Here is a 26,762-nt window from a genome sequence, read left to right on the forward strand (position 1 = left end):
GAATGGATACAATGTTGCAGAGAGTGAACTGATATACAGAATGGATACAATGTTGCAGTGAGTGAGCTGATATACAGAATGGATACAATGTTGCAGAGAGTGAACTGATATACAGAATGGATACAATGTTGCAGTGAGTGAGCTGATATACAGAATGGATACAATGTTGCAGAGAGTGAACTGATATACAGAATGGATACAATGTTGCAGTGAGTGAGCTGATATACAGAATGGATACAATGTTGCAGAGAGTTAACTGATATACAGAATGGATACAATGTTGCAGTGAGTGAGCTGATATACAGAATGGATACAATGTTGCAGAGAGTGAACTGATATACAGAATGGATACAATGTCACAGAGAGTGAACTGATATACATACAGAATAGATACATTGTTGCATAGATGGAACGCCATTGTTTATTTTAGGTGACCTGTGAAGGTTTCAGTCTGATGAAATGGTCAAACAATGGTGTTCCATCTCTGCAACATTGTATTTATTCTGTATATCAGTTCACTCTCTGCGGTAGCGGATTCATTACACTAAGGGCTCATTTAAATGTGCAGCTGGGGGGTAGTAAAACCAGATAGTTGAGTGCTTTTCAGCCCCAGTACAATTTAAACAGCATGTGATTTTGGGGGGCACTGCGCAACTAATGCAGGTCTATGGGGCCCAGCATGCAACTGTCCCGCAGCTGCGTGCAATGCATACGACTGCAGTGAGGTACTTAAAGGGATAAATCAGGTGACATATAACCTCCTCACTACTTGTCAAATACCTCTATAAAGAGGAGTGGAAGTCTCTGACGCACTTCGCGTCATGTGCTTTGGCATGTGTGAAAAGGCGCATGTCAGCAGATGTGTGGGGGTGTCATTAATAATACATTACACCCTTACATGTCAGCTCAAGATCAGCACATTTCGGGAATGCACTTAGTTAGCCCTAAATACTTATTTACTAAGATTATTAGCTCCATCTGGTGATCATAATGTGGTATTTTCGTGAATCACTCTTATACATTGATTTTAAACATTTGAATTGGAGAGAAAATAGTCTAAAAACAGCCAATTTTCCCCCCCATTTGCACAAAACAATGTACCTGCAGTATCACAGGACACAGGAGTCTATTTTCTCCATTAGCCAAATGTTCTTTAAAGTAAAACTTAAAGCAATTTTTTTTTTAATTTTGGATAGCAGTAAGGGAGGGTTATAACCCCTGTCAGTTTTTTTTTTCCCATTGGTGTGCCATTGGGGAGATTTCCCTTCACTTCCTGTCCTATAGATAAAACAGGAAGTGAGAGGAAATCCCGATGTGTTACTAGAACTAGTGTCCCCATTGGTAGATTTCCCCTTTGTTAGTGTTCTGATGTCAACCCAATATTTGGGATTTTCTTTTACTTTAGATGATAAGGGAATAACACCGGAGTAGGAGAAAAACAGCTTTGTGAATTGAGCCTATAATGTGAAGGGCTCAATTTACAATTCTCCAGGGTCCTATATAATATGTTTGGGGGTTTTAATTCATTAATGATAGTGTTTTATTTCCTATAAATATGTGTTTGATAAACAGTTGTGCAAATATTGTGACATAAAAAAAAAAATTGCAACTGCTGCTATTTTATTCTACAGGGCCTCTGCTTTCAGAAAATATAATAATTGTTTTGGGGTTTAAAAATGGGGGAGGGATAAGCAGTAAAAAGAGCCAATTAGATGGTGTTCCAGCAAAGAGCTGATAAAAGGGGAAAGCAGAGTGACAGATGAGCTCATCATTGTGCTGCTTCTCCTTCACCGCCAAACCACTGGATGGGGGCTTGTCCGGGATGACCTGGGCATAAAGATTAGCGTTTGCCAAACTGTTGCCCAAACATAGTGTGACATTGAAACTGATTCTATTTTATTCTTCAAAGCTTCTGGTTTCAGGAAAAATAATATTATTTTTTGGGTTTAAAGCGAAGATTGTAACCTGTGCAAAAATTAAAAAAAATTGCCTGCATAATAAAGTGTTGAAGAGGTAACTTCACCTCACTTGGTTAATTTTTTTTACATGTTTATTTCCCCGTAATTATTTCTGATTATAAAAAAACACGTAGAGCTGCCCCCTTAAGGACTGCCGGATTTTAACACTTTCGGGTCCCCCTGTGTTACCGATAGCAACATTGGCATTCACAGTCTATCACTTTACTTCTTGGCTCAGTCAATAATTAATCCAGGGGTATGTTGTGGTTTTGTTTTTATTTCATAAATTAGGGATGGGAGAAGGGATTCGTGGGATACTCCAGATTAACTATGCACAAAGTTTGGAGGACATCTATCTGTTGGTACAGCCAGGCTGTTGATCATCCAACTTGCCAGAGATTAAGTCTCTTTCCAGATGACTTGATTAGCTAAAGTTATCTACAGGACACTCTCCTAGTATCCTCTTTCTTGACCACTGACACACGTCCACTGACTATCCTACTCCAGGGTGGCCCCCCTCAGGTCAGGCCCCTTGACACAATCCCCTGTACTCACGATACCGTTTTTCTAGGGTCTCCAATGTCTCCCCCTCAGTCAGCTTTCCTGGACCTCTGGGTTCAGCTCTGTTCCTCTGGCCCTCAGGATGACCTTCTGATGCCACGTGCCACTGCTACAGAGGAGAAGGCAGCCTCCACCCTCCCTCCGGGACTCTGCTCACCAGCCAAAGACCCTGCAGCACATGTGCTCCTGGCTTTTATACACTATCCCAGAATGCACCGAGACCACCTGTCTCTGCCAATCACCAGGACTGTATAAAAGTCTATGTATCCATTGGCCAGGTTTCCTCCCACTGTCCAACATGCCTCCCTATTGGACCAGTGTGAAACACTCTCTAGACTCAATGAATCACACACTGAGCAGACCTCACTAACAGATCCTGCTCTCTGCTAGACAGAAAGCAATATAGATTTCCCCACTGCTCCTCTGATAGGCAGACAGAGCCAACAAATATACTCTCTCACTAGCACCTACCTAGGAGGGTGCTACATACATATTAGTCCATAGAGTGTTGTCTTAATTCCTGCCCAATATCCTTTTGTGTCGTGTTTCCACACCGACGTCTTGGCCCAAAATGTTGGGTATACACAGACGTGCCGCTTGGCTCTGCCAGGTCCCATAGGCTTTCTGCACATGCATGGGGGCATGAGTAGACACATCAGACAGCTCTGCCAGGTCCTATAGATCTTACAACATGTCTGTGCATGCACTGTTTGGACCAAGGGCTCCGTCCCACGGATTCGCCCATATTCTCCTCTATCTCTCAAGATTGTGCTGCTTATGTCATCCTTGCCTAGGTGAGCATGCAGGAAGCTAAACATGTAAAAAGAGGAAAAAATCCCACTTATGTAAAAGGCGGGGGGTAGTCAGAAGAGAGAAAGAGTCCTAATGATAGGTAAAGGTCCACTTTAAGGGTCCTTTCACACGAGCGGTCTGCTCGGCGGACTCCGCTTTGCTCAGCAGGGGGATCACAGGTCTGTCTCCGCTCACTGTGCAGAGCGAAGATGGACAGAGCCCTACTCTCCCCATGGAGAAATAGGTGAAAATGGACCACTTGTTCATTTTCACCTGAGCTTATACGATCTGATCCCCCAGATAGATGGCAAATAGGGTCACCATCTGTCTGGATTTGGCGGACAGTATCGGATAGCGGTCGGTGTCAGGGGACATGTCACCGCTGACATCCGCCGCTCCATAGGGGTGAATGAAAAACTTACAGATGGACCTGGTTGGACCGCCCGTGTGAAAGGACCCATACTTTACTTTCATCTCCAGAATGGGCACTTTCCAGGTGCTACAAATCATTTTTCTTTTAGCTAAAATGATGTGTCAGATGAGGTTTTATTTTGATAAATGGATAAATGTAAAGTTATGCACTTGGGGGGTAAGAATATGCATGCGTCATACATACTAGGGGGAGTAGAATCCATAGTGGAGAAGGATCTGGGGGAATCCATAGTGGTGAAGGATCTGGGGGAATCCATAGTGGTGAAGGATCTGGGGGAATCCATAGTGGTGAAGGATCTGGGGGAATCCATAGTGGTGAAGGATCTGGGGGAATCCATAGTAGTGAAGGATCTGGGGGAATCCATAGTGGTGAAGGATCTGGGGGAATCCATAGTGGTGAAGGATCTGGGGGAATCCATAGCGGAAAAGGATCTGGGTGTTCTGGTAGATAATAAGCTTAATATTAGCATGCAATTAGTGATGAGCCGAACACCCCCCGGTTCGGTTCGCACCAGAACACCGCAAACAGAGGAAAAGTTTGTTCGAACAAACGAACCCCATTGAAGTCTATGGGACTCAAACCTCGAAAATCAAACGGCCTAATTTTTAAGGCTTAAATGCAAGTTATTGCCCCCAAAAAAAGTGTATGGAGGTCCGGGTCCTGACCTGGGGAACATGTAGCAATGAAAAACATTTTTTTAAAAACGATCGTTTTTAAAGGAGCACTGATTTACTGATTTTAATGAGGCTTAAAGTGAAACTATAAAAATGAAAAATTCCTTCAAATATTGTGCCTGGAGGGTCCTCTTAATGTGCCTGTAATGTAGTGCATCTCTACGATGTATGTAGCCTGCTGCAGCAATACAGACATTTCTAAAGCAAAAAATGTCATATACAAATATACATACAAATTTCAAATCACATGTACTTGTCATACAGGTGCAGAAAAATTGGGCCTTGCTTGTTGATGGTGCCTGAACACCATAGACCCTCGAAGTTACTTTTGCTGGCTGCAGGAATGGGACCTGCTGGTAAGAATTCCATGCAAATTTGAAATCGCATGTGCTATACAAGTGCCAAAAATTGGGCCTTTGCGGAAGGTGGTGCCTCAGTACCATAACCAAGGTCCCGCAATTACTATTGCTTGGTGCAGGAATGGGACCTACTGGTAAGAATGCCATGCAAATTTGAAATCACATGTGCTATACAAGAGCCAAAAATTGGGCCTTTGTGGAAGGTTGTGCCTGAACACCATAACCAAGGCCTCGCAGTTACTCTTGCTGGGTGCAGGAATGGGACCTGCTGGTAAGAATGTCATGCAAATTTGAAATCGCATGTGCTACACAAGTGCCAAAAATTGGGCCTTTGTGGAAGGTGGTGTCTTAACACCGTAACCCCTCACAGTTAGCTGGGCACAGGGACAGGGCCTGCTGTTAAAAGTGACATACGACATTTAAATTGTATGCACCTGTCATACAAGTGCAGAAAAATTAGGCCTTGGGGGTTGGTAGTGACCTAAACCAAAAACATTGTTGGAAGCTAGCAGAATCAAGGTAGAGGAATAGGATAGGCAGAATATGCAGTCTTCAAGGGATGGCAGACCCCTAGCAAATTCAATCTGGTACATCAGCATCAGGGGCCTGATAGCTCTTGTTGATCCAGGACTGGTTCATTTTGAAAGTCAGCTGGTCAACAGAGTCTGTGGACAGACGCACTCTTTTGTCCGTCACAAAACCTCCGTTCAGAAAGCACGCTGGAAGCAGGAAAGGCCAGTAGCTCCATTGCATATTGAGCAAGTTCTGGCCAGTGGTCCATCCTCAAGACCTAGTAAGCCAGTGGATGCGCAGCCAAGTCTGCTCTTGCGTCTAGATAATCATGCACCATATGATGGTTGCTTAAACCTAACAGCCCTGAGTGCTGCTGAGGACAAAAGAACTTTTTAAAGGCATCGGTCAGCCGGCCGCCTTTTCCACCGCTCCTCCTTTGACTGAACGATGCCTCAGAAACACGTCCGGAGAATGTTGACCTCCCAGTGTCTGAAAAGGCGGTAAACAATTTTTTTTTCAAGGGCCTCCTCAAGATGTTTCATCCTCTGCTCCCTCTGCGAAGGCAGGATGAGCTCTGCAACTTTACCCTTGTAACGTGGATCAAGAAGGGTTGCCAACCAGTAATACCAGTAATCCCTCTCCTTGATAGCACGAATCCTCAGGTCCTTTTGCAGGCTTTGCAGAATCAGGGAGCCCGTGCAACGTAAGTTGGAGGAGGCATGAGCTTCTGAGTCCTCTGGGTCACTAAGGATTTCATTGTCAGCAGGAGCAACCTCTCCCCAACCACGTACAACTCCTGGGTTTTCTGGGGAATCAAAACCATCCCTTGAAGACTGCTGTATTCTATCCTCTTCCTATACATCCATGCTGGCGAAATCCTCATCCTCCTCCTCTTCCTCCTGTGTGTTTTGTGGCCCTCTTCCTCCCGCTGTTCTGCCTCAATTGCCCTGTCCATGATTCCACGCAGTGTGTGCTCCAGCAGGTAGACTAGCGGGATAGTGTCATTGATGCATGCATCGTCCCGGCTCACCATCCGAGTGGCCTCCTCAAATGGTGACAGGACGATGCATCCTTAATCAAAAGCCACTGGCGTGGTGAAACAAAGCCAAGCTCCCCTGACCCTGTCCTTGCGCCATACTCACACAGGTACTCATTAATGGCCCTCTGCTGCGTGTGCAGCTGCTGCAGCATTGCCAACGTTGAGTTCCACCTGGTGGACATGTCACAAATGAGGCAGTTGGCGGGCAGGTTGAATTCCCGTTTTATGTCAGATAAGCGAGCACTGGCATTGAGCGAAATGGCCACAGACTTTCCTGGCCTGCCTCAGGAGATCTTGGAAGCCTGGTATCTGCTCAAGAAATGCTGCACCACCAGATTCAGAACATGTGCCAAGCATGGAACATGTGTCAAGTGTCCCTGTCGGAGGGCGGAGAGAAGGTTGGTGCCATTGTCGCATACAACCATTCCTGGCTCAAGATTTCATGGCGTCAACCATCTCTAAGCCTGCCTCTGCAGAGCTGACAGAATCTCTGCACCGGTGTGACTCCTATCCCCTAGACCAGGGGTGGGAACCTACAGTTCGGGGGCCGTACAGTATCTTCCGGGCTACGCTATTGTGATCGGCTGTGTCATTGGAACACAGCCGATCATGTGGGAAACAGCCATGCCTATTGGCTGTTTCCCCCCTGCCGGTGACCGGCTGTGTCCCGGGGACACGCCGACACCGGCAGTGCACGGCGGCGCGCCCGCGATCGCGCGCCTGCCCTGCATTTCCTGCGGACGTCATATGACGTCCGCACAGGATAATAGCCGCACCGTCCCGCCGTCATATGATGGCGGGCGGGCGGTAAGTGGTTAAAGATTTTAGAATGGCGCATAAACTGACCGATGAACAATACTGGTACTGGTATCTGATGTAAAGAAAGACAGCTCTCCCTACCTCACACAGGAACCTTGGTCCTCCCTACACTGCTACTCACTCTCTGGCGCTATACTGTCTGATATGATGTAAAGAAATCAATTTATCCCTACCTCACACAGGAACCTCGCCCTCCCTACACTGCTAGAAATGTCTCTCTGCACTGTCTGACTCCAAAAAAACTACTCTCTCCCTGCCTGAACAGCGTGCCTGTCCCTGTCTGATCGCCCGCACAATGACACTACACGCTGAGGCTGCACGAGCAGCCTTTATGTAGTGTGGGGCGTCTACTTGGCCCCTGAGCCATGATTGGTCCAATCATGGCAGAGATCATTTGATTGGCGAAAGCATGAGGTCAGGGTGCATGCTTTGGCCAATCACATAATGCGCTGCGCGCGTGCAGTGCATTATGGGAAACTCAAATATCCCGCGAAGAAGCACATTTGTTTGTCATTCAATGAACGATCGAATGACTGATGTTTGAGTCGAGCGTAGCGAAGCTCATCCCTACATGCAATACCAAGCTGCGGTTTCCAAAGCAAGCAAAGACCTTTCTTGTATTAACAGAGGCATGGACTCCAGAGAGAGAGATATCATTTTGCCCCTGTACAGATCATTATTAAGACCTCATCTGGAATATGCAGTTCAGTTTTGGGCTCCAGTTCCCAGAAAGGATATCGGGGAACTGGAGAAAGTGCAGAGAAGAGCAACCAAACTGATATGAGGCATGGAGGAGCTCAGCTATAAGGAGAGATTAGAGGAACTGAATTTAGTCTCTCTCGAGATTAGGAGATAAAGGGGGGAATATGATCACCATGTATAAATACATAAGGGGGGATATGATCTCCATGTATAAATACATAAGGGGGGATATGATCACCATGTATAAATACATAAAGGGGATATGATCTCTGTGACGGGAGTCACTTTGGGCATGGGGGTTGTGGACCCCAAATTCCTTTTGAGAGGTTGGGGGGCACCATGCCCAGCCTTATGGGGCTCTCTTATGTTTAAGTCACCCTGCATCTGTTATGGATGCAGGGTGACCGGGAGGGTGGTGAACACTGAAAATATGGTTTGGACTACTACAAATGGGACAGTCATATTCAGGAATAATGTTGCCCTTGTAATATGAAGATTTGTATTCCCGGTACAGCATGAGGTCTCTGAGCAGGAAGTCCACTCCTAATATGGTCCTTCCAGGAAGTTCAATGGGGAGACGGGCTGGCTAACAATGTTGCTTTTTGTCTGAGGTGGCTTTCCATTCACCTATTGTCAGGTGTACTAATGACCTCACCTGTTGTCTGCTAAGGGATGTATTGACACTCAGAGTAATGTGTATTGAGGGCTCGTTAGGGAACCATTGTTCTGTGTCTGACTATTGTGTACATTGATTGCCCCCTGGGGCTTCTGTCTCCTTGCATTGGTCAAAGCTATCTGACCAATCCCTGTTGACTCATTTTCAAGTCCTCATTTGCATGGCAGTCCTTCTGGTCAATCTATATGACCAATCACTGCTGACTCATTTTCAATTCCTCATTTGCATGGCTAAAAGAGGACCTGAATGGGAACTGCAGGTACTTTGCAATTGACCAATGGGAGGGCGGTTGTTGGGGGAAGGATGTTCCAAATTCTGTATAAAAGTGTGCTGTGTTCTTCCAATAAAGGTCTTCCTGTTTGAACTTACATACAGCCTTGCCTGGTGTTTGTTCTAATGGATTCCGAACGGCACATAGCTGTAGTTCGGATCCCGGATCCTTGGTTGACCGAACCTTCAGACGTTGCGATCTGCAAGCTGACTGACTAGAAACAGAGGAGTGTCGGGAGAGCGGACAGAGCGAGCAAGGGTCTCGTCACAATCTCCATGTATAAATATATAAGGGGGGATATGATCTCCATGTATAAATACATAAGGAGGGATATGATCACCATGTATAAATACATAAGGGGGATATGATCACCATGTATAAATACATAAGAGGGGAAATGATCACCATGTATAAATACATAAGGGGGGATATGATCTCCATGTATAAATACATAAGGGGGGATATGATCTCCATGTATAAATACATAAGGGGGGATATGATCTCCATGTATAAATACAAAAGGGGGGAGATATGATCACCATGTATAAATACATAGGGGGGGGGGGGGTAATGACCACCATGTATGAATACAAATACATAAGGTATTTCTGACTTTTATGACTTGCTCACAAATACTGCACATGGACTAAAAATCTACCATTGGCAAACGATGTGTGCTACAGTTCCTCAATATGTTTTAAATATCTTATTTATTGTCTGTGCCCTTTGAAACTTTTTTGAACAACCATCTGTATATTTATATAGAAAATAAAAAAAAAATGTAAAAACTTAAGAAAATTTAAAAAATTTAAAAATAACAGAGAATTTAATAAAACATATGTGTAATTGAATAAAAAAAAATAATACTGTAATCAAAATTATATATATATATATATATATATATAGAGTGATAGAGAGAGAGTTAACCCTGACCACATACACTATATATAGATATGTATACAGTATCTCACAAAAGTGAGTACACCCCTCACATTTTTGTATTTTATTATATCTTTTCATGTGACAACACTAGGGAAATGCCCCTTACATTGGTGATCAGTAGAGAAATGTCACAAAGTTGTAGATAAGCAATGCCTGCACAGCGCCGGGGCTGTGTGCTCAGTCCCGTAGCGGTGCCCATAGGACCATCCCCCCCTCCCTCTCGGAGGTCACACGTGGTCACTTTGTAGTTGGCTTTTTCTCATTGCTGATTGAAGGTTGTAAAGAGAAAACAAGCTGTTCTGGGCTCTTTCCCACCGCTGGCTCCATCCATCACCAGATCAGTCAGGATGGGGCATTCTCCCGGTCGCTCGTCTTCCCTCCATCCAAGATTATATTGCTAGCAGCTGGGAGACGCTCTTGCTGCACCAATCGGCTGCCAAGCAGACTCATCCCTTTCAGTTCTTTTTTATGGTTCCCATAATCTAAATATTTGTATTGTTAGGTTATTCCTCTCTGCGTTCTGCTACTAATTACATGCAGCCTGTGCCGGCGTCCATCCAAACAGCCTTATAGATGGAGCGCCCGGCGGTATGCATGACAGGTGCTCACCAGGAGGGCGAACGTACTTTCCCAGATGAGCGCAGGAAAACCTCAGATATACAATGTACCAATGGGGGAGATACGGAATACGCAGAGGGGGTACTGGGGGGGGGGAGGTGGAGTACCTGGAGGGGGTATTGGAGGCAAAGGGGGGGGGGGGTCAGAACATTGAAGGGGTACTGGCCGGCAGGGAGTAAGGGTAGTGGGTCAGTACCAGGAGGAGCACCACGGTATATGTCAGAGCTATATAAATGTATAATAATAATAATAGTGTGTGACTATGGGGGAGGGTATATTAGACTGTAAGCTCCTCTGGTACAGAGACTGATGTGACTGTGGGGGGAGGGGGCATTAGAGTGTAAGCTCCTCTGGTACAGAGACTGATGCGACTGTGAGGGGAGGGGGCATTAGAGTGTAAGCTCCTCTGGTACAGAGACTGATGTGACTGTGAGGGGAGGGGGCATTAGAGTGTAAGCTCCTCTGGTGCAGAGACTGATGTGATTTGCTCAGTGTTCTCTGTACAGCACTGCGGTATATGTCAGAGCTATATAAATGTATAATAATAATAGTGTGTGACTGTTGGGGAGGGGACATTAGAGTGTAAGCTCCTCTGGTACAGAGACTGATGTGACTGTGGGGGACATTAGAGTGTAAGCTCCTCTGGTACAGAGACTTATGTGACTGTGGGGGAGGGGACATTAGAGTGTAAGCTCCTCTGGTACAGAGACTGATGTGATTGGCTCAGTGTTCTCTGTACAGCACTGCGGTATATGTCAGAGCTATATAAATGTATAATAATAATAATAGTGTGTGACTGTGGGGGGGGGGGGACATTAGAGTGTAAGCTCCTCTGGCGCAGAGACTGATGTGACTATGGGGGAGGGGACATTAGAGTGTAAGCTCCTCTGGTGCAGAGACTGACGTGATTGGCTCAGTGCTCTCTGTACAGCACTGCGGTATATGTCAGAGCTATATAAATGTATAATAATAATAATAATAATAGTGTGTGACTGTGGGGGATGAGACAGAGTGTAAGCTCCTCTGGTACAGAGACTGATGTGACTGTGGGGGAGGGGACATTAGAGTGTAAGTTCCTCTGGTACAGAGACTGATGTGACTGTGGGGGAGGGGACATTAGAGTGTAAGCTCCTCTGGTGCAGAGACTGATGTGACTGTGGAGGAGGGGACATTAGAGTGTAAGTTCCTCTGGTACAGAGACTGATGTGACTATGGGGGAGGGGACATTAGAATGTAAGCTCCTCTGGTACAGAGACTGATGTGACTGTGGGGGGAGGGGGCATTAGAGTGTAAGCTCCTCTGGTGCAGAGACTGATGTGACTGTGGGGGAGGGGACATTAGAGTGTAAGCTCCTCTGGTACAGAAACTGATGTGACTTTGGGGGAGGGGACATTAGAGTGTAAGTTCCTCTGGTACAGAGACTGATGTGACTGTGGGGGAAGGGACATTAGAGTGTAAGCTCCTCTGGTACAGAGACTGATGTGATTGGCTCAGTGATCTCTGTACAGCACTGCGGTATATGTCAGAGCTATATAAATGTATAATAATAATAGTGTGCGACTGTGGGGGAGGGGACATTAGAGTGTAAGCTCCTCTGGTACAGAGACTGATATGACTGGCTCAGTACAGCGCTATGGAATATGTCAGCGCTATATAAATAATATGAATAAATCTTCCAGGTTGTACATACAGAAATATAATTCAATTCTTATGTGTTGATATTAAAAATGATTAAATTAAAATAAAACTTACAGCTGCCTCCGCTGATTTCACATCTTGTACTCCGGCTCCCTCTATAGGTGAAGAATGAGAATCGCTGTCAGATCGTTAAAAAATTACATTGTGTCAACTTACATTTTTATAACCCCCCCCCCAAGATGAGAATGTCCCCGTCACTGCTTGCATCTGTCCATGTTGACGTATTTTCGCTCATTCTCCTTCCCGCTGTCAGCATTAGAATGTTATAAGAACATCAATTAATACAAAGTATGGGAATAAACAGAATCCGGGTGACCCCGGCCCCTCACCCGCAGAATTCGCCTTCTCATACATCTTCCTGACACTGTATATTCGGTGAACTTCTCGTGCAAATGCAGCCGGATCGTCCCAGGGAATGTGACCGCCGTCCCCCAACATCTTACCGGGGCCTTCCAGCTCCCCAAACTCATCAAACCCGGTCAGGGTCAGACTCTCCAATGCCAGGAGCTTAAATGCCCGCGTCACGCCTTCCCAAGATGGCAGATCTGTCCGAAAATGCAGAAAATTTGACATTTTGTACAATAAAATGTGAATAATATTTAAAAAAAAAAACATGCAATATCCACCCATAACTGAATCTTTTTTGTGCAGTGGTTGGCCATGATAGACCCCCTGTGTGCTATAGATCCCCTCTGTGTGCTAGACCCCCTGTGTGCTAGACCCTCTGTGTGCTAGACCCCCCGTGTGCTAGACCCTCTGTGTGCTAGACCCCCCGTGTGCTAGACCCTCTGTGTGCTAGACCCCCTGTGATAGACCCCCTGTGCTAGACCCCCTGTGTGCTAGACCCTCTGTGTGCTAGACCCCCTGTGATAGACCCCCTGTGCTAGACCCCCTGTGTGCTAGACCCTCTGTGATAGACCCCCTCTGTGATAGACCTTCTGTGCTAGACCCCCTGTGTGCTAGACCCCCTGTGTGCTAGACCCCCTGTGTGCTAGACCCTCTGTGTGCTAGATCCTCTGTGTGCTAGATCCCCTGTGTGCTAGACCCTCTGTGTGCAGAACTCACCTGTGTTACAGTAGTGCATGAGCTCGTGGATCTGCGCCAGCCTTCGGGAGTTGATCTCGGGGGTCGGTTGCTGGAACTGGAGGCATTCAGCTATCGGGAGTTTTCTCAGCATGGTTTCCTCCACTGTGTTGGGGCTCAGAGTTTTTGGGAGCTGAAATAAAGCACAAAATGGGCAGCATAGTGGCTTAGTGGTTAGCACTTCTGTCTTGCAGCACTGGGGTCCTCAGTTTGAATGACGCTATCTGCATGGAGCTCGCATGTTTTCCCTGTACTTGCATAGATTTCCTCCCGCACTACAAAACGACATGCTGGAAAGGTAATCAATTCCTGTCTGAATTGGCTCTAGTATGTGAAATCGGGACCCTAAATAAACTGAGAAATCAGGGACTGATGTGAATGTTAATATATATATATATATATATATATATATATATATATATATATATATACACACATTATACTGTATAAGGTGTATTTATAAAAATCTAAATAATTCGCCCAGTGAAAGTGCATGCACATGTAAATGGCGAAAAAAACAAACAAACAAATGTTATACAGTATCTCACAAAAAAGTAAGTACACCCCTGACATTTTTGTAAATATTTTATTCTATCTTTTCATGTGACAACACTCAATTTCAAACAGGAAATGCCACATTTGGCCACTAGATGGTGCTAAATATCACAGGAACTTCTTATGGATACCTAGCTCCATCTAATGCAGCCTTTTTTAACCAGGGTGCCCAGGAACCCTGGGTGTGCCTTGAGGTTTCTTCAGGGGTGCCTTGGCAAAATGCCCAAAATTTGCCCAAAAATTGTATACAAGCTGGCGTGTGGATGAAGGCTGCCTGTTTAGTCACACAAAGTCACAGATTTTCATTGTTCACAATTACAACCTTCTAGCTGCCGGCGTCCTAACGACCAATGGCATCATCAGTTGATAAGGAGGAAGTCAGTTGCCTACATAGCATCCTTGTTTGACCCTCCCCTTCCCCTTTCCCTTTCCATCAGCGTTGGGATCAGATAAGCTGAGTGATGGAGAAAAACGGAGGGAGAAGAGAAACATTGGAATACTAGACAGATCTAGTTTGCAAAAGTGTATTTGCTTTGTAAGAATAAATCACCTCAAACGTTGGGTGTCCTACTTAGACTTGTGGATATTGCTGCACTTTACATTATAGCAAAGTGTAATTTCTTCAGTGTTGTCACATAAAAAGATATAATTAAAAAATATATTTTCAAAAAGGTGCCTCGACTGAAGAAAGGTTGAGAAACACTGATCTAGAGAACAGAATAAATGGGTATGCACTTTAACTAAGGAATGCTGCATTTGGCCACTAAATGGTGCAAAATATCACAGGAGTTTCCTATGAGATTTAGCACCATCTAGTGGACAGAATGAATGTGCATGCACTTTAACTGAGATTTGGCCACTAGGTAGCGCAAAAAAAAATAGGAATCTCTTATGATTTGCAGCACCATTTAGTGGACTGTATGAATGTGCATTTAAGAATGTCCATTTAATTTATTTTACAAATGCTGCATTTGGCCACTAGAGGGTGCAAAATATCACAGGAATTTCCTATGAGGTGTAGGACCATCTAATGGACAGAATGAATGTGCATGCACCTTAACTGAGATTTGGCCACTAGGTAGCGCAAAAAAAAATAGGAATCTCTTATGATTTGTAGCACCATTTAGTGGACTGTATGAATGTGCATTCAATTTATTTGACAAATGCTGCACTTGGCCACTAGAGAGTGAAAAATATCACAGGAATTTCCTATGAGACGTAGCACCATCTAGTGGACAGAATGAATATGCATGCACTTTAACTGAGATTTGGCCTCTAGGCAGCGCAAAAAAATAGGAATCTCTTAGGTTGTAGCACCATCTAGTGGACTGAATGAATGTGCATTCAATTTAATTGACAGATGCTGCACTTGGCCACTAGAGGGTGCTAAATATCACAGGAATTTCCTATGAGGCGTATGACCATCCAATGGACAGAATGAATGTGCATGTCCATTAACTGAGATTTGGCCTCTAGTCTAGATGGTGCAACATATAGCCATTTCCTAAGATTTGTAGCACCATCTAGTTGACAAACTGAATGGGCCACTAGATGGCGCAAAATATCACAAGAATTTCCCGTGATACGTAGCACCATCTAATGGACATAGCACCATCTAGTGGACAGAATGAATGTGCATGCACTTTAACTGAGATTTGGCCAATAGGTAGCACAAAAATATAGGGATGTCTTATGATTTATAGCACCATCTAGTGGACTGTATGAATATGCATTCAATTTATTTGACAGATAATGCATTTGGCCACTAGAGGGTGCAAAATATCACAGGAATTTCCTATGAGGCGTAGGACCATCTAATGGATGTGCATGTCCATTAACTGAGATTTGGCCTCTAGATGGTGCAACATATAGCCATTTCCTAAGATTTGTAGCACCATCTAGTGGAAAACCTGAATGGGCCACTAGATGGCGCAAAATATAATAGGAATTTCCCATGATACGTAGCACCATCTAAAGGACACAGCACCATCTAGTGGACAGAATGAATGTGCATGCACTTTAACTGAGATTTGGCCACAAGGTAGTACAAAAATACAGGAATCTCTTATGATTTGTAGCACCATCTAGTGGACCGTATGAATGTGCATTTAATTTATTTGATAAATGCTGCATTTGGCCACTAGAGGGTGCAAAATATCACAGGAATTTCCTATGAGGCGTAGGACCATCTAATGGACAGAATGAATGTGCATGCACTTTAACTGAGATTTGGCCACTAGGTAGCACTAAAATATAGGAATCTCTTATGATTTGTAGCACCATTTAGTGGACTGAATGAATGTGCATTAAATTTAATTGACAGATGCTGCACTTGGCCACTAGAGAGTGAAAAACATCACAGGAATTTCCTATGAGGCGTACCACCATCTAGTGGACAGAATGAATGTGCATGCACTTTAACTGAGATTTGGCCTCTAGGCAGCGCAAAAAAAAATAGGAATCTCTTAGGTTGTAGCACCATCTAGTGGACTGAATGAATGTGCATTCAATTTAATTGACAGATGCTGCACTTGGCCACTAGAGGGTGCAAAATATCAAAGGAATTTCCTATAAGGCGTTGGACCATCTACTGGACAAAATGAATGTGCATGCACTTTAACTGAGATTTGGCCTCTAGATGGCGCAAAAAATAGGCATTTCCTATGATTAATAGAACCATCTAGTGGACAAACTGAATGGGCCAATAGATGGCGCAAAATATAATAGGAATTTCCCATGATACGTAGCACCATCTAGTGGACAGCATTTAACTGAGAGATGCTGCATTTGGCCACTAGATGGCGCAAAATAACACAGGGTTTTCCCATGATATGTAGCACCATCTAGTGGGAAAAATGAATGTGCATGCACTTGAGAGGATTGTTATGCAAGTTTTTTTTTTTTATATAAATACACCGTTATGTAAAATGCTGTTTAAATTGCCAGCACTGTATAAAAACCTAGAATTCATTAAAAAAAAATAAAATAAAATTCTGCATATAAAATCTGTGTGAGGAGGATTCTGGGAAGTTAATTCAGATTTTCTCCAGCATACCGTATGGCATAGAGGACAGAGATAATCCACGGCACTTTGGCAATGCGTGGCTGAAATGTGTGTTGGCTGTAAGGACTCGTAGTGCGGTCCACTCACCTGCACCTGGTAAATCCTCTCCCTGGTCTTGTCGTGGAAGTGCAGCAGGTGAGGCCCTGTAGATGGCGCTGTTTTCTCACCCTGCTCTTGTCCAATGAAGGTGTTATACAGATTCTGAGCAATGAGAAGGTGTGTAGAGGTTATTTGTGCTGCAACCACTGGACCAATCCCATAAGAAATGACAATTTCTCTAATGTTCATTGTTAAAAGAAGGTAAGAAAGGATTTGACGGAGAAGAGAAAAATCCTAATTTCTTTATTTTTACATTCTTTTACTGAACTTTTTGGAAACATACTATAAACACAAAAAGTACTCACATTGTTCACACATATATTTTGGTTACAATATTAAAACATCACCTCAAATCAAAGCTAATTTTAAAAAGAACAAAAGTTCCAATGATTTACCATTCCCTGGGCATCCATGATTACAGAATATTCATTCCTCAACAATCTGCTCCCCTACCAATCAGATCACCCCGAATCACATCTCAATATCTATATCACATCTCTGGATATCTATACTAGTATGGACTGGGTAATGTGTTAGGATCTATACTGGTATGGATTGGGTAATGTGTTAGGATCTATACTGGTATGGATTGGGTAATGTGTTAGGATCTATACTGGTATGGACTGGGTAATGTGTTAGGATCTATACTGGTATGGATTGGGTAATGTGTTAGGATCTATACTGGTATGGACTGGGTAATGTGTTAGGATCTATACTGGTATGGATTGGGTAATGTGTTAGGATCTATACTGGTATGGATTGGGTAATGTGTTAGGATCTATACTGGTATGGACTGGGTAATGTGTTAGGATCTATACTGGCATGGACTGGGTAATGTGTTAGGATCTATACTGGTATGGACTGGGTAATGTGTTAGGATCTATACTGGTATGGACTGGGTAATGTGTTAGGATCTATACTGGTATGGACTGGGTAATGTGTTAGGATCTATACTGGTATGGACTGGGTAATGTGTTAGGATCTATACTGGTATTGACTGGGCAATGTGTTAGGATCTATACTGGTATGGACTGGGTAATGTGTTAGAATCTATACTGGTATGGATTGGGTAATGTATTAGGATCTATACTGGTATGGACTGGGTAATGTGTTAGGATCTATACTGGTATGGACTGGGTATTGTGTTAGGATCTATACTGGTATGGATTGGGTAATGTGTTAGGATCTTTACTGGTATGGACTGGGTAATGTGTTAGGATCTATACTGGTATGGACTGGGTAATGTGTTAGGATCTATACTGGTATGGACTGGGTAATGTGTTAGGATCTATACTGGTATGGACTGTGTAATGTGTTAGGATCTATACTGGTATGGACTGGGTAATGTGTTAGGATCTATACTGGTATGGACTGGGTAATGTGTTAGGATCTATACTGGTATAGACTGGGTAATGTGTTAGGATCTATACTGGGATGGACTGGGTAATGTGTTAGGATCTATACTGGGATGGACTCAGACTTGTATAAAGTACTCGAAATTTCTACTTGAGTAAAAGTACAAGTGCTCGATCAAAAAGTGACTTGAGTAGAAGTGGAAGTGTTCGCAGAAAAAGTTACTTAAGTAGAAGTACTAAAGTATTCAACATTTTTTTTACTTAAGTATTGCAAGTAGTTTTTTCAAAAAATTTGCTACTTAAGTACTAAAAGTAAAAAGTACCAGTAGTTTTGAAAAAAAATTTCTACTCAAGTACTGAAAGTAGAAGTACAAGTACTGTGTTATGTAGTTATTAAAGAAAGAAGTCAAAAGTTTGAACATCATATTGTTTTTTATTATTTCAAATGATTTATTCAAATGATTAACCTGTGTTTGTTAGTAGTTTCTTGATGCACTTTAAGCGCTGTAGCACCATTTATTTGTTTGTTTCATATTTTCTTTTTATTGGAAAGATTTGGTATAGCAGCTTTTATTATACACAGCCTTTATTTTCGTATGCGCTGATTTACAAATGACATTATACACATTTTTTTGAGCTTTATGCAACCTGCCATCTACTGTTCTGGCAGTGGTAATTTTTTTAAAAGTAACGAGTAACTATGCAGCACAAAAAAAAAATACTTGAGTAGAAGTATCGAAATCATCGAAAAAATGTAGTGAAGTAAAAGTAGAAGTAGGAGAAAAAAATTCTACTCTAGGAAAGTACAGATACCGCATTTCGGTACTTAAGTACAGTACTTAAGTAGTTCTACTTCGTTACTATACATCTCTGGATGGACTGGGTAATGTGTTAGGAAGGAAAGGATGCCACATCGTTTGATGGAAATTAAAAGACACCCCCAAAATCAAAAATGAAAAAATGATGCAGCAGGCTAGTCCATTTTGCTGAATTTTATTGCAGCAACTCAGAATGGTCCTCAGTAGTTTGTATGGCCCCCATGTGCTTGTATGCATGCCTGACAATGTTGGGGCATACTCCTAATGAGACGATGGATGGTGTCCTGGGGTTTTTCCTCCCAGATCTGGACCAGGGCCTCACTGAGCTCCTGAACAGACTGAGGTACAACCTGGTGGTGTCAGATGGACCAAACCATAATGTCCCAGAGGTGTTCTATTGGATTTAGGTCAGGCGAGCGTGGGGGCCATTCAATGCTATCAATTCCTTCATCCTCCAGGAACTGGCTGTATACTCTCACCACATGAGGCCGGGCATTGTTGTGCACCAGGAGGAACCCAGGGCCCACTGCACCAGTGTAGGGTCTGACAATGGGTCCAAGGATTTCATCCCGATACCTAATGGCAGTCAGGGTGCCATTGTCTAGACTTTAGAGGTCTGTGCGTCCCTCCATGGATTTGCCTCCCCAGACCATCACTGACCCCCCACCAAACCGGTCACGCTGAACGATGTTCCAGGCAGCATAACGTTCTCCACGGCTTCTCCAGACCCTTTCACGTCTGTCACATGTGCTCAGGGTGAACCTGCTCTCATCTGTGAAAAGCACAGGGTGCCAGTGGTGGAGCTGCCAATTCTGGTGTTCAATGGCAAATGCCAATCGAGCTCCACAGTGCCGGGCAGTGAGCACAGGGCCCACTAGAGGACGTTGGGCCCTCAGGCTACCCTCATGAAGTCTGTTTCTGATTGTTTGGTCAGAGACATTCACACCAGTGGCGGCTGGAGGTCATTTTGTAGGGCTCTGGCAGCGCTCATCCTATTCCTCCTTGCAAAAAGGAGCAGATACCGGTCCTGCTGATGGGTTAAGGACCTTTTACAGCCCTGTCCAGCTCTCCTAGAGTAACTGCCTGTCTCCTGGAATCTCCTCCATGCTCTTGAGACCGTGGTGGGAGACACAGCAAACCTTCTGGTAATGGGACGTATTGATGTGCCATCCTGGAGGAGTTGGACTGCCTGTGCAACCTCTATAGGGTCTCTATAGGGTCCAGGTATCATCTCATGCTACCAGTAGTGACACTGACCCTAGCAAAAATGCAATACTAGTGAAAGACACTCAGAAAAGATGAGTAGGGAAAAAAGTTTCAGTGGTCTCCACCTGTAAAACCATTCCGTCTCATTGTTGCCCATCTAGTGCACATGTTGTTAATTTCTTTAACACCAAAGCAGCTGAAACGGATTAACAAACCCCCTCTAATACTTAACTGACCAGATCATTATCCCAGGAGTTTAATTGACTTGATGCTATACTCTGATTAAAAAGTGTTCCTTTAATTTTTTTGAGCAGTGTATAATTTCCCTTAAAAGGCGCCATCTTTATTTAATAGACATGACTTGTTTATATGGCAGAGTACCGGAACAGGAAACCTAGAAAAAACAGTGGGAAGAATGACCCTTACATTGGTAATGCTATACAATGGGATGGCTCTGTTCCTGCGTATACTGTAATTTCTCAGGTCGGCTTTATTAGAAAAGAACGGTTTACCTCGAGTGCAAGGAAAGTTTAACGCAGCAAATAAAATGGAAGTTTATAATCGGGACAGAAAATCAAAGAGCGCAGCGGAGCCTCATAACTGATCCTAGAGCCGGGAACGGCGTCTCCGGAGAATTATCACCACTTGTTTTTATCCGGAGTTTTATCTTTTTTTAATAAACCCGCAACAATGTATTCAGAATATTGATACTTTATAACAACAACGTGTTTCTGAATACGGACTCAAACATCTTCCCTTATAGTAAATCCAGGCTGGATGTCATTTCCTCTTTTCTCCGTCTATAATAAACCAAAATGTTATTAAATCCATAAAATATCATTTTTTACTTTTTTTCAATCTTCCACCATCTCAGTTTTGCTGATCTCCTCCAGCCTCTTGCACCCATTTCCTGCCTACATGCCGGCTGCACTGGCTTCCTGATGAAGACTAATGGTGGGCCACGGCAGTGCAAAGTGTGTCGGCATGCCCACCAGGGGTGCATATGACAGGGTGACAACACAGGAGGGCAGTTAGAAGACAGTTGTCACTCCATAAATTAAACTGCCAGAAACAGGACCTCCATGATAGGATCATGAGCGAAATCTAAAGATTTAATCTGTTTATATTTTGCCCTCCTTGGGTCCTTCCTCTCCCTCAACTTCTTATTTTATTTTAACCACTTGCCGCCCGCCCACCGCAGATTCACTGCGGCAGGCTGGCTCGGCCGCACAAACCGATGTCCCTGCACAGTGGTTCGCGGGAGCCAGCGGGGCAGCTGATCCATGGGATGGGCAGCTACTATTGCCACCGGGCACCCACAATCGCTCTCTGCTGAGAGAGATCGGCGGTCTGCTGTTGTAAACACAGCAGACTGTTGTTCTCTCTGGAATGAACACAGAGCCCCTGTGTTCCTCCTATTTAGGATCACAGGCAGTGCTTTAACCACTTAAGCCCCGGAAGATTTTACCCCCATTCCGACCAGGGGGTATTTTGCGATTCGGCACTGCGTGACTTTAACGGACAATTGCGCGGTCGTGCGACGCTGTACCTAAACAAATTTGGCGTCCTTTTTTTCCCACAAACAGAGCTTTCTTTTGGTGGTATTTGATCACCTGTGCGATTTTTTGATCATGCGCTATAAACAAAAAATGAGCGTCAATTTTGCAAAAATAGCAATATTTTTCACATTTTTTTTATATGAAATTCCCCCCCAAAAAAATGTAAAAATCAAAATTTTTTAACATTTTCGGCCAATTTGTTTTATGCTACCTATGTTTGGTAAAAAAAATCGCAAAAAGCGTATTTTGATTGGTTTGCGCAAAAGTTATCGCGTTTACTAACAAAGGGAAAGATTTTTGTCATTTTTGTTGTTTTTTTTTTTAACGCGTAATGGCGGCGATCTGCGATTTTTTTTGCGGTACTGCGACATTGCGGCGGACAGATCGGACCCTTGACTGACATTTGTGACACTTTTGGGGTTACCAGTGACATTTCTACAGTAATTAGTGCTATATATATGCACTGTTACTGTAAAAACACACTGGTAGTGAAGGGGTTAACTTTATTTGGGAGGGAGGGGCTGTGTGTGTCCCTAGGGGCGTGCTTTCTACTGTGATTGGCTGTGGCTTGAGCTGTAAGGACACTGATCAACGGATCTACATAGTAGATCCATGTGATCAGTGTCTTTACAGCGAGGAGAATGACAGGTGGCTTGTTTACACAAGCTGCCTGCCTTTCTCCCTCTCCCCCGCCGATCGCCGAGTGACCGGCGGACATCGGGTCCACTGGTCACACGCGCGGGGGGGTCCGTGACCACGCGGGAGCGGGAGCGCGCCTCCGGCGGTGCGCGCTCGCTCCCTAGACCCTCACAAGCAAGCAACGTAGCCCTACGTTAGTTTGCCTGTGAGGGGCTGACTGCCGATGTAGATAGTCGTGCGGGGGTCGGCAAGTGGTTAAGTGGGCCGGTACGCACCGGTACTCAGTACCGCCACTTCTGCAAAAAGCTGTTGAGAGTACCGCCACCTCTCCCTTTTAGGCTGCATTCACATGTCAGCGTATTGATCGCGGGCAGAATCACCGCGATCCGGAAATCAATGCAAATCGCAGGACGCATGTGCGTTGCCCGTGATTTGCAATAGCACCCCAAACGCTGTGCGATGTTGCCGCGATTTTCGCCTGCCGGATCGCGGTAATATCACGCAAAAAAAAAATCGCGGGACGCATTATGCCCAAAAAAGTACAAGAGCTTCTTTGGAGCGTAATGCGTCCCGCGATTTTTTTTGCGTGATGTTACCGCGATTCGGCAGGCGGAAATCGCGGCAACATCGCACAGCATTTGGGGTGCTATTGCAAATCACGGGCAACGCACATGCGTCCCACGATTTGCAATGATTACCGGATCGCGGGCGGGATCGCAGTGATTCTGCCCGCGATCAATACGCTGACATGTGAATACACCCTTAGCGTACCGGTACGCAGGGCCGCTCCACTGTTGAAAAGGGGGCGCCGCTCTGCAGACAGAACAGTAAATCCCACATCGATGCCGGCCGCACCGCTGACCGCTCTGCCTCTGCTGTGCTTCCTTCCCTCTGTATCACTGGTTGCAACCAGTTACGTCATACGCCCGGCCCGGCGCCCCAGCATTCACAGCGGAGGAGGAACTTATTCCTCCGCGCCTAAACAGTGCTCCATCCCCCACCCCCTCCAGCAGTGTCCTGCGCGGTGGTGTCCTGACTCCTGCCGACTCAGAGAAAGTAAAGCCCGGCTGCCGCTGCTTGTCACCCCACAGTGCCCTAGCTGCCTGCCACCTGCCACCACGCAGTAGTGGGCTTGAGCACGATATGGCCATATGGTGGGACCAAACCCCCATTTTTATTTATGGACTCTCTTCAGATTTGGTAGTTATTTCTTTTGCATTTGCGCGCTATTCTTTTTTAATATACATGTCTTTTGGTTCATAGCTGCAGCAGCTTTGGAAATACATGGGTATGCTCCCCCAAATTTTTTGCCTGTTTATTATGTATTCGGTCTGACCAGACTATCGAGGTTGAGCAGCCCTCCCCACCCCCCACATACACCTGTACTCAATCAGTGTCCACCATCAAATGGATATAGGAGGAGTCCCCTGTAGTGCATTTGCACATTTTTCCCAGCAAGGAGTGTTGTCTCCAAGGGTTAGAAAGGCTGGATTCATCTCTTTTTCATGGATAGTGTAGGACCCACTGATAATGGGGTACTTTGACGCAGTAGTGGGCTTGAGCACGATATGGCCATATGGTGGGACCAAACCCCCATTTTTATTTATGGACTCTCTTCAGATTTGGTAGTAATTTCTTTTGCATTTGCGCGCTATTCTTTTTTAATATACACCACAGCACCTGCCTGGCCTGCCAGTGCCACCACAGTCAGTGCCCTGCCATCCTTCCTGCCACCAGCACAGCACATTAGGTGAGTTACCAGGCCCAAAACCAACCTGGCTTCATCTTAGTTCCTGGCATTTGACCTCTCAAAGTTATCCAGAGCTTGTAAATGTATATGTATCCCTAAATATTTGTCAATGCTCGTGTCGTGCCACATTTTTATATGCACAGTTAGTGTAATATGTGCCAGTAAAGTAATGTATGCTTTCATCTGGAGTATTTAGGGTTGTGTAAGGTTCCTTTTATAGATTGTCAGAATACAGTGATGGCTCTGTGTCAGAACATGGGGATGGACCCAATGCCAGAAAACAATATGGCGCCAAGGTCAGAATTTAGTGATAATGATAACCTCATGTCAGAATCCAGTGATGGATCTATATCAGAATATGGTGATGACCCCATGTAAGAATATAGTGTAGGCCCTATATGACAGCATGATGGCCTTATATCAGAATAGAGTGAGGACTGAATGGTGAACCTGATATTAGAATAGTCTCATGTCATATGGTGTCGGAATAAGGTGATGGCGTCGGAATAAGGTGATGGTGTCGGAGTAAGGTGATGGCGTCGGAATAAGGTGATGGTGTCGGAGTAAGGTGATGGTGTCGGAGTAAGGTGATGGTGTCGGAGTAAGGTGATGGCGTCGGAATAAGGTGATGGTGTCGGAGTAAGGTGATGGTGTCCGAGTAAGGTGATGGTGTCGGAGTAAGGTGATGGTGTCGGAGTAAGGTGATGGCGTCGGAGTAAGGTGATGGCGTCGGAATAAGGTGATGGTGTCGGAGTAAGGTGATGGTGTCGGAGTAAGGTGATGGTGTCCGAGTAAGGTGATGGTGTCGGAGTAAGGTGATGGCGTCGGAGTAAGGTGATGGCGTCGGAATAAGGTGATGGTGTCGGAGTAAGGTGATGGCGTCGGAGTAAGGTGATGGCGTCGGAATAAGGTGATGGTGTCGGAGTAAGGTGATGGTGTCGGAGTAAGGTGATGGTGTCGGAGTAAGGTGATGGTGTCGGAGTAAGGTGATGGTGTCGGAGTAAGGTGATGGTGTCGGAGTAAGGTGATGGTGTCGGAGTAAGGTGTCAGAAAAAAAAAAAAGTATAGGCTATAAAATAGAGTACCGGCACCTCTTTTGGGCCACTTAAAGCACTGATCACAGGTCTCTGTGTTGATTCCACAAGTCCCTCCCTCATACAGTTAGAAAGCACCCCCTAGGCTCACAATTAACCCTTTGATGGCCCCTGAGTTAACCCCTTCCCTGCCAGTGTCATTAGTACAGCAACAGTGAATATTTTAATGTCACTGGTTCCCCCAAAATAGTCAAAAATGCCAGTTAGGGGTCCGATCTGTCCGCCGCAATGTCGCAGCCCCGCTAAAAATTGGAGATCGCCGCCATTACTAGTAAAAAAAATTAATAAATAAAGATTACATAAATCTTTCCCCTAGTTTGTAGACGCGATAACCTTTGCGCAAACCAATCAAAATACGCTTATTGCAATTTTTGTATTACAAAAAATTTGTAGCAGAATACAAATTGGCCTAAAATGATGTAAAAATTTGATTTTTAGTTTTTTTTTTTATTGGGAATGTTATATAGCAGAAAGTGAAAAAAAAAAAAAAAAAAATATATATATATATATATATATATATATATATATATATTTTTTTTTTTTTTTTCCAGAATGTCTTTTATAGCACAAAAAATAAAAATTGCACAGGTGATCAAATACCACCAAAAGAAAGCTCTGTTTGTGGGGGGAAAAAAAAGGACATCAATTTTATTTGGGTGCAGAAAGTGAGAACACAAAAAAGTGCACAGGGTGTGCAACTGGTCCTCCTCCTCCGAAGAAGGACCCTGCCCCTGATCCCCCAGGGCACAAGACTCCTGACGGGGACTGAGGTACTCACTGGTCCACCTGGCCAAAACCAGGCAGACCCCGTTCTCTGGGAGGACTGCTGAAATAGACCAACCCCAAGTACTAGGTGGGGTTCCCCCGAAGGGAGACCCCATGAGAGAGGGCGAACTAAGCCAGAAGGCCATATCCACCCCCTCCCAAGACTTTCAGAGTGGGCCCAAGGACCCACACCCTACTAACCACTGTGAGTAAAGTACATATGTGCAAAGTGACAAACACACAAAGGAAAATACAAACGCAAATAAAAGTGGGAAAGTGAAGAAGTGCTTAAAGTGCCAAAGTGCAATACTTTGGCAGACCCCTTCACCAGGAATAAAAAAATTCCTCTGGTCCCGGGCCAAAAGGCCCGGCCCGGTGTGAAAAAAGTGTGTAGGTGCAGGGACCAATGTGCCCAAAAACTCCAGATGAGCTCCCCCACCTGTGAGAATTAGGGCACCCTTGGCCGAGCACATACACCATGGGCATCTCTCACAGCCCAGTCGTCAGCCAGACCAGTGCAGCCCCATCCCTACCAGGAGGTATTGGAATTTAGACAGCTTAGGGAGAGCCTTGACTACAACTGGGGACAACCTTTTTCAAGGCCAGATTCAACCTATTCGGAAAAAGGCCCTCCTACCGCCCCCCATTCCACACCAATTACATCAGAGAGTACATTACTAACCAGCGCCCTGCTCTCCAAAGACGATGGCGTGGGATATT

General features: G+C 44.7%; 1 protein-coding gene across 1 annotated transcript in view; it reads right to left on the reverse strand.

Moving 5' to 3' along the window:
- SPAG17 (sperm associated antigen 17) overlaps positions 1-26,762 on the reverse strand; it is a gene marked incomplete at its 3' end in the record, with an annotated part of 339,719 nt that overhangs the window by 106,612 nt on the left and 206,345 nt on the right. Inside the window, exons 12-14 of the mRNA XM_082247915.1 lie at positions 16,845-16,958; positions 13,121-13,271; positions 12,385-12,600 (exon numbers count right to left, since the gene is read on the reverse strand). Of these exons, the coding sequence (XP_082104041.1) occupies positions 12,385-12,600; positions 13,121-13,271; positions 16,845-16,958 (481 nt within the window). The remainder of the gene's footprint in view (positions 1-12,384; positions 12,601-13,120; positions 13,272-16,844; positions 16,959-26,762) is intronic.

Source organism: Pelophylax lessonae (assembly GCF_965119305.1).
Source record: "Pelophylax lessonae genome assembly, chromosome: 2".
In the NCBI taxonomy this organism is placed as follows: Eukaryota; Metazoa; Chordata; class Amphibia; order Anura; family Ranidae; genus Pelophylax; species Pelophylax lessonae.